General features: G+C 40.4%; 1 protein-coding gene across 3 annotated transcripts in view; it reads right to left on the bottom strand.

The window, feature by feature from the left end:
- LOC113171784 (SPRY domain-containing SOCS box protein 4-like) overlaps positions 1 to 13,194 on the bottom strand; it is a 62,147-nt gene that overhangs the window by 17,478 nt on the left and 31,475 nt on the right. For all 3 annotated transcript variants that reach the window (XM_026374472.2, XM_026374471.2, XM_026374473.2), the window contains exon 2: positions 10,821 to 11,776. In XM_026374472.2, the coding sequence (XP_026230257.1) occupies positions 10,821 to 11,553 (733 nt within the window). In that variant the 5' untranslated portion in view covers positions 11,554 to 11,776. The remainder of the gene's footprint in view (positions 1 to 10,820; positions 11,777 to 13,194) is intronic.

Below are 13,194 nucleotides of genomic sequence, written 5' to 3'. Positions count from 1 at the left end.
AAAAGGCCAGAGCTTCTCCACTGTCACTTTGAGTTGACATGCACTCCAGATATTTCTGATACTTTATAAGAATTAGATCTGAGAACTGTTAGGGGGTACAGTGTGGCATGCATTTACAAGCTCTTACTATAAGTAACCAGATTACAGTGAAGGTTGTGGTGTGACATGATTTTAATAAACCACGATTATGTAATTGAGGTAGAGAACGCACCACAGGATTATAACATCTTGCAACATTTTAACAGTATTTAACAAGTATTGATTTCAAAATAAGAGGTAGGGAGAAAAAAGTGTTTGCATTTAGGCATAAATATGATAATAAATTACTTAAAACTGTCTATAGAGACAATTTAGTGTTGTGGAAACTATATGCAGAAGTGGGATCTCAAATAACTCCAAAGGCTCAGTGAGGTGAAAAAATAGTAACTTAACCTCCAAAAACAAACAAATAAAAAGCAAAACATGCATGCACACTTCAGGCATAAGCTGCATACAGAACCTGAAGTTTGCCAAAGAGCAACAGCACTGGGGAGGGTCCACAGTACTGTAGGGAAAATATCTATGGTCATGCAGCACTATGTTTTGCACTGCATAATGACATAGTTGAGGGACAATAGTGATATAAGGCTGCCTCTGGGACTAGACAGCTTCATTATTAAAGGTAGAATTAATTGCAAAGTTTATCCACATATGTAACAGGATAAAGTCAGAAGCTCAGTGATGCAGCAAGTCACTAACCCCAAAGTGAGATTTATGAAAATAAAATAAATCTGCTACAATGGGAGTCGTGATACAAGGCAAATGTGTCCCAGGGAGAGCTTAAACCAAATAGTGAGCAGTTCTGTGAGGAAGAATTCATGCAGAAAACCAGGTAATTTGAAAGGTCGCACATGCTTTTCCTTACCACTGTATACACAGATTTACAGTAACTGGGTAACTGTGCAAATAAATGTGTTCTCTGTTTACCAGCATGATTTCTCTGAATGACTGATGAGATGATTTGGGTCGTGTACTCCACCCTAAACAGCTCCAGTAAATCTGCTCAGTGCCACAAAGTAGAGAAACAACTTGTGTGGAGTTGGGAAACAGGGACTTGCTACGTCAGCTCAGTCAAGTTTCCATGATTAACAATGTTGAGGAAAAGGTTTTCAAGGACATAAACAAAATCCATTACACAATGTTTCTGCTCTCTGCAGCAAAGGACAGGATTCCTGAGTGCTAATGCAAACCCCTTTACCTGACTGAAGTCATGACATCATCCTCATAAGATGTCCTAACAGGAAACGTTAAGTGTTGTCACGGAAACAGTGCAAAGCAGGAACAGATGGATACAGTTCACAGTGACTTCATGCACAGATATTAGTTCACTTTAGTATATTCACAAGAGAAAATGTGAGAAAACAGCTGAGTAAAACAGAGAATTAGTGACAGACTATAAGCTCTCAGTGCCTACAGGTACCTGTAGCTCACAACCTGGCTGCAACTGACAATGTTCACTGACAAAACGAAAACAAACATCTAATTCAGCCAAGCCACAAAAAGTAGTGAAGTTAATGAAGTAACAAATTGGGTGAGTTTCATTCACCGGAGTGAAGAACGCCACAGAGAGAGGAAGAGAGAGGCCCGAGAAACCTTTAAACAGAATCGAGTCCAGGAAAAGGACACAAAGGAATCCAGCCTGTCACAAAATTGGTAATGTCAGGAGGCCAAATTGAAGTGTTGATTAGAGGTCGATCCTTACAGCTTCCTGAACAAAGAGTGAAGGAGGAGACGGAGATTGAGGAGGATTATCTTGCTCTCATTCATTACAGAGCTAGAGAGTGGTTGGATCGCCCCTTTAATAACACTGGACCTGTGTGGGTGTGTGTTAGTGACGGATTTGATAAATGAAAAACAATGATGCTCCGAACCAGTGAACCGAGAAGACACTAAATGCTTTGGTATCAAAATCATTTAGCAAACCCGTCTGGTTTTAGTATTTTTTATCAAGTGCATTTATTGTGTAGTAATAAAACATGATGCAAATCATTGTACCCACGTCGTCTGGTCTGTTGCAGCCTTGGATGTAGCAGTTATGTTATTTAGTTAGTGAGGAAGCAACTGCTGTGCCTTCAAAAGTGATTTCAGCTCTTCAGCTTTCCTTGCTCATATAATTCTTTGACTCTCCATTGGCTCCGCTGGTAGTGGATAAACAGAGTGTGGAGCAACACTGATCCATGAAACCGTTTTATTGCTGTTTGCGATGTATTTTTGGAAGTTATTTGCATTCAAATGCGACTGACCTGCTCCCATAAATGACACAGCGGTGATAGAGTAAATACAGTAAAAGCACCACCTATCCACCAATGCTGATGTTTTATTGGACAGGTACACACGCACACACACACACACACACACACACACACACAGACACAGACTGGGTGGAACAGATGAGCAGAATTGGATCAGTCCTGACAGAAAGGGAGAATAAATGGGGAGATAATCAGGTGTGAAATCACTCTGAGGTTCTCCCTGCAATAATCTAGGCCGTCTCTCGTCTTCTCTCAGTGTCTCCCATCGCACAGGACCATTTCTGTTTTCACAAAACTAATGGTACTTTTCGCACAGCTTTTAACACTCATTTTGGCAGTACAGTAGGGAAATGCTTTATCGTGACTACTCCCGCGGAAGCGCCGACGTTCAGGGTTTAACGCTTTATCTGTGTATTTTCCTTTCCCACTGTGGCCTTTTAGTCTATTTTCATCCCTTCATCTTCTTCACTTGAGCTACATATTATTCTCCTGCTAATCAGTCACTTCCTCTCCACCTTTGTCTCTTCGCCGCTCTGCAGTACATCTCCTCCTTTTTCCATCTCTCGGAATCTCTGCATCAGTTTTTACACGATTATGTTAATGTGAATCACAATGCGTTAAAATACAGAGTCAAAATGGAAATTATGTGTAAATGATTATGTCAGCTAATATGATGCAATTTAGGTTTCTCCTTGTGGGTGTGTGTTTTATAGGGTAAAAATATGCACTTGACAGTTGGTAACTAAGCTAGAAAGTCTGGCAGTATAGCAGGTTTGGCACAGAGATAATAACATGTCTGGTTCTGAGTTTAAATTATTGTAATGGAGAGTGAAATGGCTGAATTAACTACATTAAATACATATAAAGATAAGGCAACACTAAAATGAAAACTCATCAAACTTGCTATTACCTCCCACAACCTGGTTCATTGGTGAGGGAGGGGACGTTAAAAGAATGAATTTCTAAACACATTGTCTTTGTGTTGTACAAAAATCTTCCAACACCCAGCTTTTTAAAATCTGCGAGGCTCTCAGGTGAAGGTGTTGGCAGTCAGGTTGCTATAGAGACAGCTATATCTGTCATCACTTTTATAACAGTAGCACCGGCGTCCTTGGAAAGGGTGTAAATGAAACCAGGAGACAATCTAAAATACTCTAATGAAAAAAAAAAGGCTTTATGAGATTATTAAAATGTCTTATTTGTTTGTTATTAAGATTATGTCCTACACTAAATCAAGAAGATGAATGTCAAACGCCTGCGTTAGCGATCGTTAGTGAGAGCAGGTGCTCGTAGCTCTGGTCGGAAGGAGCTTGCAAAAGCTGAAAATGAATCAATACATGCTCATTAATGCAGGGAAACCAATGAACAGAAATAGATTTTGTTTTTTTTAATCGGTAACGTTTAGCCGCCGAATCACTGGAGATAAAAAGCAGATTTCTGCAGCGCTGGAGTAACTAATCTTCTTTTAGGAAATTGGTTTAGTTAATCCAAGACCAGGCTGACTCAAAGACTATTCCAAATCGTGTCTGACATAAACAATTCAAGTTAATCTGTTTTACAAGAACAAGAAAGGCCTATTTAATCTACAACTTTGCTTAATCGCTGGAAATCGGTCTAAAGTTCATGAGCTACACCAGGTCAGTGTTGTACCTGTCGCTCCAACTCGGGGCTTTAGATTGTCGATTAAAAGTTGGATGCATCCGAGAGAGTAAGAGCTCGCAGACCAGGCAAGGTCATTTGCTATTCCTAGTTTAGGTCCACTCCAATTTCTCTGTGAGGTATTTAAATGAAATATTAGTATTAAATAAAATGTGTTTTTTCTGGAGATGCTGCCTCACAGAGCTGCTAACATGGCTTTAGACTTTATGTCTTGTTAAGCTCCTGCATTGATCCAGATACTGACTTACAGGATACAGCACACCGGTTCTGCTTATGTAGATTTCACATATTTTGATGTGAAACGTTTACTGTGGATTCTAGTGTTTGACACTTGAGGTGTATTATATATGTAAAATAATAATAATATATTCTAGCACTGATCAACCTTTAGCCCTGCAGCCCTTCATTAGTACCCAGTTTCTCCTCTGCCTCAGTGCTCTCTGAGGATCCACTTTTCATGAGTTCCACATAACTGATATCTGTCGCTTGACATGACTTTCAATTTGCCCCTCGCTCACTCCCTACACGTCTCCTCTTCTTCAGCTCTGATCTCTCTCCTGTCTTTGTCTTTTATCATCCTGTCGCTGTCACTCTTCATTGCAGCTGTCACTCTCGGATCACTCATCGCTCTCTCATCTCACTGCTGCCTCTGTCTCATTGTTGGTATTTTGTGGTTTATTCATCATTTCATATTCTCTCTATTGATTGGCTCCTTCATTCATTCCATCATTTTTGTCCATAGACACCTTTGTGTTTTCTTGAAAGCTTTAACGCTAGACAGCATGTGAAGCCACCATTTGGTCCATCTTCTCTTACTTGTCACCATTTTCACCACTCTTCTCTTATTCTGTTCTTCTCCGTCTTGTTTTATTTTTCATGTTCTTCTTCGTCTTCGTTTTTCTCCTCTCTTGTATTCATCTCTGGCGCTAAATATTTGATTATGAGTGCACTGACACGACACCACAGTTCCCTGCTGGAGCTCCGGGTGTTTAGATCTCAAAGCAAAAGATGAAGAGGGAAACACAAGGCGCTTTGAAACATACATCTAAGCCTTGTAATGCAGTTTCTAAGCAGTCAGTCACAGTCATCATTGTTACATTATGTGAAAAACAAGAGTGCAGAGCGCAGCCACAAGGACGTTCAATTTGAGCAGAGTATTAGTTGATGTGGCTTCATCAGAGCTCTGTGTAGGCTCTGTGAATTAGTCACAATTAGTGTTTCTAATATGATTTTGGTAGTTTATAGTGCAGGTGCAAACACATTGGCAAGAGTTTGCACTTTGATTTGTCAATGCAACAGTGCATTAAAAGTGGGTGTTGAAGGCACGCCAAATCTGAATTGGGTAGTGCAAGAAAAACACATTGAATACTCTTTATTATGTTGCTGATGGCTTGATTAATGCAGGAACACTTCAGACAAATTAAAAGAAATAATTTAAAAAAACAGCAGCCGAAGACAAACAAGTGTGACAGTGAAAAGCAGAGGAGACACATAAGCGAATCACAGAGAGCGAACATTTGTGAGAGGGAAAGTTAAGGTAAAGCACCAACCAACATCTGCAGCATGAAACTCAGCAATAGCTTAATACTACCAGGAAGCAAAGCTACAGCACTAAACAAGAACATTTAGTTAAACACAGTGGAACAAGTGCTCAAACCAAACAGAAATAAGCTGTTAGTTAAGGATCACTTCACTCAATTCAACATATCTTCAGACTTAATCAAAAATACAGTATTTTTACATGCTGCAGTTTTGAAATGCGTATAAATGTTTTAAACTTTCTGCCACCTGAATACAATGTAGCTGTTTATGTTTTTCACAAACTGAAAAATGCTCATATTTCCTCAATTTCCCCAAAGTTACACAGGATAATCCAAAGACGCCCCCGTGAATGCTTTGATTTTAAAACCTTTCTGCAGTAGGAGCTGGTAATGGAGTTGTTTCTGGAAGGACATGTTCTTGTTAAGTCTTCTTGATGCAATTTTTCAGCACCTTGAGCAGCACAAATTACATTTTTTTCCCCCTTAATGTTCTGCATCGGCTGCAGAAGTCTGAATATCTGAAAGCCTCTGCAGGAACTGTGGGAACTATCGGCTGAAACTAATAATATCACAAGGAACAACTGAGGAGTTCGTTTCTTGTGATTTGGTTGAACACAAATCTAGATCTGCTATCTAGAGCCAAAACATTACAAACACTTCCAACGGGTGAAACGCCAGAATATCAGACGATGCCATGGCCTTCGTGTAAACAAGTTGGACTTGAACAAATCACAGTGCTCTGCAGTTTAGGTCTGACCTGGAGTGTGTACGCTTGTGTGATGCAGACTAAACAGTACAGAAAGGAGGGAAGGAGGTCACGGTGTCGGCCAAGCTTACAGGAAAAAAAAAAAAGTGTCTTCATGTTGACAGATCTGCTGGAATGTGACGCTTGAGGAAGCCTGTAGTTGTGAGTTGAACTATAAATGATAGAGTCATCTGTCTCTGGTAAGAAGAGTCTTTGTGTCTACATGTTAAAAAAGCCACATTTCTTTCAGCACCCCTGAAGTGGTGTCATGTCCAGTGGCGTCATGAGTGTTCGTCACTTCTCATACAGTGCACTTAAACTGCTCCTTACGTTATGGTGTGGGCGTGTTGCAATGCAGTTCTGTTGTGTGAATTTAATAATTCCCCTTTTCAGAGTCAACTCCGGAAGTCGATCAGCTGAGTGTCATGTTGCTTCATTCACATCATCCCACACACACACTTTTTATCTCATTGTTCACTCTCATTGCCTTTGTACCCTGGCTCCAATATGTTTGCTGCTACTTTTGGATCCTTGTTTTAATTATTCACACTACTGGAATTCTCTCTGCCTTTCTGTTACTCTTCCTCTCATCTTTCTTGTTTGATTTTCCTATTTCTCAAACCCAACTTGCCCATTTCACACGGTTTTCTACTCTCTGTTAGTAATGACTGGTCATGTAATCCAGTCCACTGAACCTTCTGAGGCTGAAAGGGGTTTGTATTGGTGAATCATATCAGACGTTGTGGGAAGAGCTTTTAATGTCAACTTTTCAGCAACTCGGAAAAACCACAATGACACAAACTTCACCATCAGAGACTGTAGAAAAGAGGAGACTTTGTAATCCTTCAACCAAAGTCCTAAATTGGATTTAGAAGACAACACTGAGGTCTAATGATTCAGAGAAGCCCTGAAATGATATTTTGGTTGGCCTGTATATTAGCTGATAAGGAAGGCAGCATTAAAATACCAGACTTGTAATGGAGTTTGGTTTGACATGTGTTCAACTACAAAAAGAAGAGACAAAAGAACAACAGAGGAAGTAGCAGATATCAGGGCTGAAGCTAAGACAGCTCACGTTGTAGCGAATCAAAGCACTGCTAATTGGTACAATTATAGAGACGGGACGAGAGAGAATACCGAGCTGTGTGTCAGAGAGGCATATGCTCACACAAACACACACACACACACACACACACATTAGACAGAAGAGAGAGAGTGCTTCAAGGTAACAAAATAAATTTGTTACGCATGTTTATGTAATGCAGCAACAATCAAATGAAATACACTCTAGTTGGCAAACAGGGATCTGCTCACTTCTAGATGGAAGACCAAAATCTCTTTTGACGTCACAGCGCTGGAAGGATGAATAATTTACATCACATTTACAGGATAATGCAGTTTGTTTGAACCTTGCTCAGCACTTATTCGCATTAGTGCTTATTACACTAATTAGCTGACCCCTATTGCTTTGTGTGATCTTCCCAAAACTACCATAAGCCCGCAGCACTGTTAGTTTTAGGTCTCACTAGTGTGTGTTGTGTTAATGCAGGAATGGGAGCCATGATCTAAGGTGGAGCAAAGTGATGATCATGGTGCAGTGGGGCCAGAGCCAGAGCAATGAGGAAAAACAAGCAGTTTGTGCCGAGGGGACGCCGCATCTATAAATCTCTTTTTAATACCCCGCAGTCATGTTGCTTCCCCTCACGACAATAATTCACAAACAATCTAGTCGCTTCTCGTAGGAAGTCCTGTTAGATAAAGTCATTACCAAACTACCCAGAGGATTTTTCATGCGCTCATAAACACAACCAAACACAACAGATTTATACACTGCAGGCTCACGCACACATATTTCACTAACGATAAGCAATTAACATGCGATAAGATATGATATGTGCATACGGCTGTTTTGCCTTTCACACACATTCATACTCTCACAGGCAGACAGCAATAATGACTTCAGTCTCACTATTTGAGTCATCCGTTGGCAGACAAGCTGGTTCAATTCGAAACTGATATTGAACGGAGCCTCAACACAGATTGCAATCATATCCTTTGCCCACTCAGCAGCACAGAGAGCATGCTTGAGGCTATTTCATTCACCTTTTCTGAATTAAATCCTGAGATACTACTCTCACCACTGTCATTGTTTCAGATTCAGAGCAACAACTGGGGCACTAATAACCCAAAAAGATCTCTCAGCTACGAATGTGGTTGTGTGTGGATGGAATGACAAACCAGATGCCATTCTTTTATATTTTACTGGTCCAAGTAGACTTTCCCTACCTGAGGCCCATCTCCCTTTAAAGCCTTTTGTGTCTGCACACTCACACACATGATTTTGATTATTCTGTTTATGAGATTTGGAATACACAGTTGCATAAGTACATTTTTAGACTGATATCTAACAGAAGCTTGGACACACCTGTGTTTAAAACGGTAGTGAATTTGGGGACAGACTTAACCTGCACAAATAGTTTGTGTATATCAGACTCTGACCCTCAAAAGTGCTGACCTTTAACGGGAACAGGAAGGCGGAGAGTTCAAAGATGATGCTAACTGCTAGTTTTGGTAGTTTTTGCCTCCACAACAAAACCCTTAACTCAATGACACGATGTACAATCCCAACAAGAAAACACTGGAGTGAGTAAACAGCTCAGTACAGAGAAAATTAGCTCGGGGTAACAGTAATCATTCATTTCCTTTTTGAAAGTTTTAATTTATTTATTTCTTGTTATCTCTGTGTCTATTGCTCAAACACACATCCCACCGTCCACCCCCTTTTATCCACCTACTGCCTTATTTCCTTTTCCTCTTTCCCTTAACATACACCTATCAGGATGCTTCTTTCAACCTTCACTCTTCTCTCTGCTTTAAGCTTTACACATTTTCAACAGTCAAACCTCATTTCACAGTAGGACGTCTATGAACAAGCTCAATATTCTCCATATTTTCCAAGGTGGCCCAACACAGAGATCCACCATGAAATTCAGAAGATGGCTCCATAAATGGAAAATGGCTGAGGCGAGGTGTTTTCAACAGTCAAAGTATGTACTTTGAAGTAAACTTGACTGTTGGAGATTACCATACTTCATGCCTATAGTCAGGCAGGACTTAAGCCAGAAGTTCAGAAATTGTATTTTATGTTTTCATTCTGACTCATATTGTTATTGGCCAGCTACAGTTTTAGGACCAAAACATTTGAAACTTGAATTAGGCTCATAACCTCTTTTTAAGGATAGAAAACAGACCGTTGATGTGTTGACCCATGAGAGCAGAAAGACAAATTTGAGAGGACAGAGCAAAGAGAAATCAGATGTAAAAAAAAAAAAAAACTACACAGGGAAATGGGTTTCCTTTCAGCTTTCTGCCAGATCAAAGACAAAAACACACCCTGTTGTGATATCAAATAAGACCCATGGGGTTCTGCAAACAGAGTGAACCCTTCCCGGAGTCAGATCATAAGCATGTTTTCATAATGCACACTTTCTCTTCCTGCAAGTGTGTGTCCATGTGTTTAGGTGATCTCCACAGTGTGTGCTCCTCTAGCAAGAGTCACTGTTTAACCTGGGAAGGAAGGACAAGCCTGTCTCTCATAACACACACATAAACAGACAGAGGGAAGAATGGGTTTGAATTTCAAAAAATGCTAAATAACATGCAAACTATTTCTGAACTCATCTCCCACTTATACCACTAGATATGTATCTGTTGTTACACAATAACTTACTGATCCAGTGCTACAGTAAAATGTAATGAACTTTGAACTATTAATTGCAGAACAATGAAACAAAGAAAGAGTCAAAATGACTGTTCATGCACTACACATAAACTACACATAAAAGCAAAGAAAAAAGCACCAACTCCAACAACTGCTCAGTAATATGTGCGTGAAATGAGTCAGAGACACTTACGGTAGCTCTTTATGTGTAATAATGTACTAAACTCAAAACAGAAGGTAACTATCATCTTCTCATTTCCTAAGGCCAACAACATGTCTGCCAATACATATTATCAATACTTAATACTCCGTAGAACAACTTCTCTCTTTACATAAAACCCAAAAAAGAGCCTACGTAAGCCTCCTGTGTGGCTTTAATGAAAGTAATAGAACAGAGATGATTTCTCTTTCTCAAAGAAGCCACATGCTAAAGATGACGACACATGATGAGCTATTAACATCAACACACACACACAGCTGTGTCTAATGTTTGTTCACATTTCCCATTTTCTCTCTCTCTCTCTTTTCTCTTGATGTGACTACCAACTTTGTAACTATCCCAGTGGAGAGACTGGTAAAGTCCATCAAAGTGTCATCACTGCCCTTGAATACTGAGGAAGCCGTGTACATTTGACTAAAGTAACTTTCAATCGGTTTTCTGCCAAAAAAGTGACTCAAATGCACCATTGTTGAGTTTAAAGAGATGCATTATAAATTTCAAATCTTACCACAACCTCTGATTAGTGGTGGCATGTCACAATCGGTGACATTTTCTGATATTAACATCACCATAACAGGTTGAAAGATTTTTAAGCTGACAGATTTCAAGAACATATGCAGTGAGTGTGGTATGAGATACTTACGATCCAAGCCGTTGATGTACTTCATGGATATCTCACAATGTCCCCATACAGCACTGACGATAGGATACAGCTTCTTGCCTTTCAGCCCTCTGAATGCAACTCCTAGATACTGTCCGTCCACCATGAAACTCAGAGTCCCTTCGTCCATATCCAGAATCACTAGCAGAGAGTCTGGTAGGGTGAATGTTTCCTCCGGCTCCAGGAAACACGGATAAGACGGCAGCGAACTGTGGGCTCGGTTCTTACTGTCATGGTAGAGCCGGTTACGTCCTAGATCCCAGCCCCAGGACTCTGAGTCCGACCCCACCAATGCCGTATACCCAACAGAATGTAATGGCGCCTCTGAGGTTGCCACCCCAACTACGGCATGGGTGCCTCGCTGCCGGGAAGGCCAGTGGATCTTCCACACATGGAGGCCCCGTGTGTATCCCACACGCCCCCTGATGCAGTCTGTGCTCTGAGCAACCGGGTGGCGGTGAAATGTCAACTTATCTTCCTCTTTGATGAAGATGTTAAGCGAGCGGTCATCTGGGTTCCAAGCATGACGGAGCTGGGTCTCTAGTCCAGCACATGGCATGTCCAATAGGAGATCCAGCCTGGTAGGCTTGGAGAAATCTGGACCCCTGAGCTCCGGGTGTTGCCGGCGATGAACCAGGGGTCGATAAGATGGAGAGCCACCGCTTTCCCCACGACCATCTACCGATTTAATGCCGCCAGAAATCTTCTGGCCCATGGCTGTGATGGAAGGGTTGACAGAAGGAAGGCAGAAGGTGGTGTTTGTGCAGGTGGGTGCTGCGCTACGTGGAGCTTGACGTTACCTCATCAATGCGGTGGAGCTGAGGTGAGAGTTCATAACTGGAGAGTGATGGAGGGAGATGAAGGAGGACGTGATGAGTGAAAGATGCGCGTGGTCTGGTTTCATTCCACAAATGTCTTCAGAAAAACATTTGCCGCTCCTGTTGAGAAAAGGACCAGAGAAAAGAAGGTTAAAACACAGTTTTAACCCCTTTAAATATTAACCGCTACTATTTCTTTAAGGAAACTATAGTGTAAGCAATGGAATAGTGCAGAAACAAGTGATGATGCTAGAAAGAGAAAAAGGAGGGAGAAAAGGAGGATGCTGATGGCAAGTGTTGGCAAAGCTCCTTGCTTCACAGATTTTTTGTGGCTTTGTTTGATAGGAATAAACAATGAACAGGATGATAAACACACACACACACACACACACACTTCCTCTGGCTTATCGTGCATCCTCCCAACAGGCTCATGTGCCAGTTCCAATACATGCATGCAACCCTCTAAACATTTCCCAGTTGTGCAGCAGTGCCCACATTTGAAGCAGCCACGCTCTCATTTAGGTAATGTAATTTTAATGAGTATCGCCTGAGTTTGCAAAAATATCAATACAACAGGAGGAAAACAAAAACACCAGGTAATAATTTATCTCCACTTCTTGTGTAACAGAGTTGAAAAAGTCAGCTTGGTTAATAGTCTCATTTTCACAATGTAATTTCCAATTGTATGTCATTTTAGATGTAATATGCCAATTTGCAGTGTAAATCTTAATGACAGTTTTATTTTTTATTCGGCCTTATATTCACTTCAATAATTTACTTCCAGTTTTGGATGGTGAAGATGTTTATACATTTATTTAGGCTGAATTTCATAACAGTTGAATGGAGTCAATATAAAACAACACTTTGTTTTCTTTCAATATTTATTTTCATGTTTTTTTGGGGGGGGGTTTTTTTGGTTAAATAAATATTTAAAAGCTACCTATATGTTTTTACTCTGCTGTGGCACTGTTACAATAAAAGAGTATTTCATTTTCATCATATAATACATCATATGAGCATGATGATCAAACATACTGTCATAGAGTTCTGGGTAGTTTAACTGATAGTTATCTCTTCCAGGAATGGCAGCTGGTGCTTCCTGTTCACAGGAAAAGAGTCACTAACACCCCAGGCAGACAGGGAAGCGGGTAAAGAAACCTCTCTACATGTCTCATGCATCTGCTGCTTGTCTGTACCACATCCACCACAGACAACAATGCACACATTAATGTTTATGTGTACACTTAAATGTCACTTTTTCTGGTAGGAGTGCTGTTAACTCGATAGGAATAATGCATGTTTATTTATTTGTCAACACTGCATTGCATAGAGATAAATTCAGTGTAAAAGATGAAAGAACAAACATAATTTTAGTGTCCACAAAACCATATTTGAAATGTTTTGTTAGTGTGTCTCTGTTCCGTCTATTGTCTTGACCTGTGCATAATGTGGCTATAACCCATATTTTACAGATTTTTAAAAATGAGTGAATCATGTAAAACTGCAAAAACAGTTAAGCAATGTAAAAGGTGTTGCTC

The sequence above is a fragment of the Anabas testudineus genome, chromosome 17 (genome assembly GCF_900324465.2).
Source record: "Anabas testudineus chromosome 17, fAnaTes1.2, whole genome shotgun sequence".
Lineage (NCBI taxonomy): Eukaryota > Metazoa > Chordata > Actinopteri > Anabantiformes > Anabantidae > Anabas > Anabas testudineus.
The sequence above is the reverse complement of the archived record's forward strand: the minus strand, read 5'-3'. Positions and strand labels throughout refer to the sequence as shown.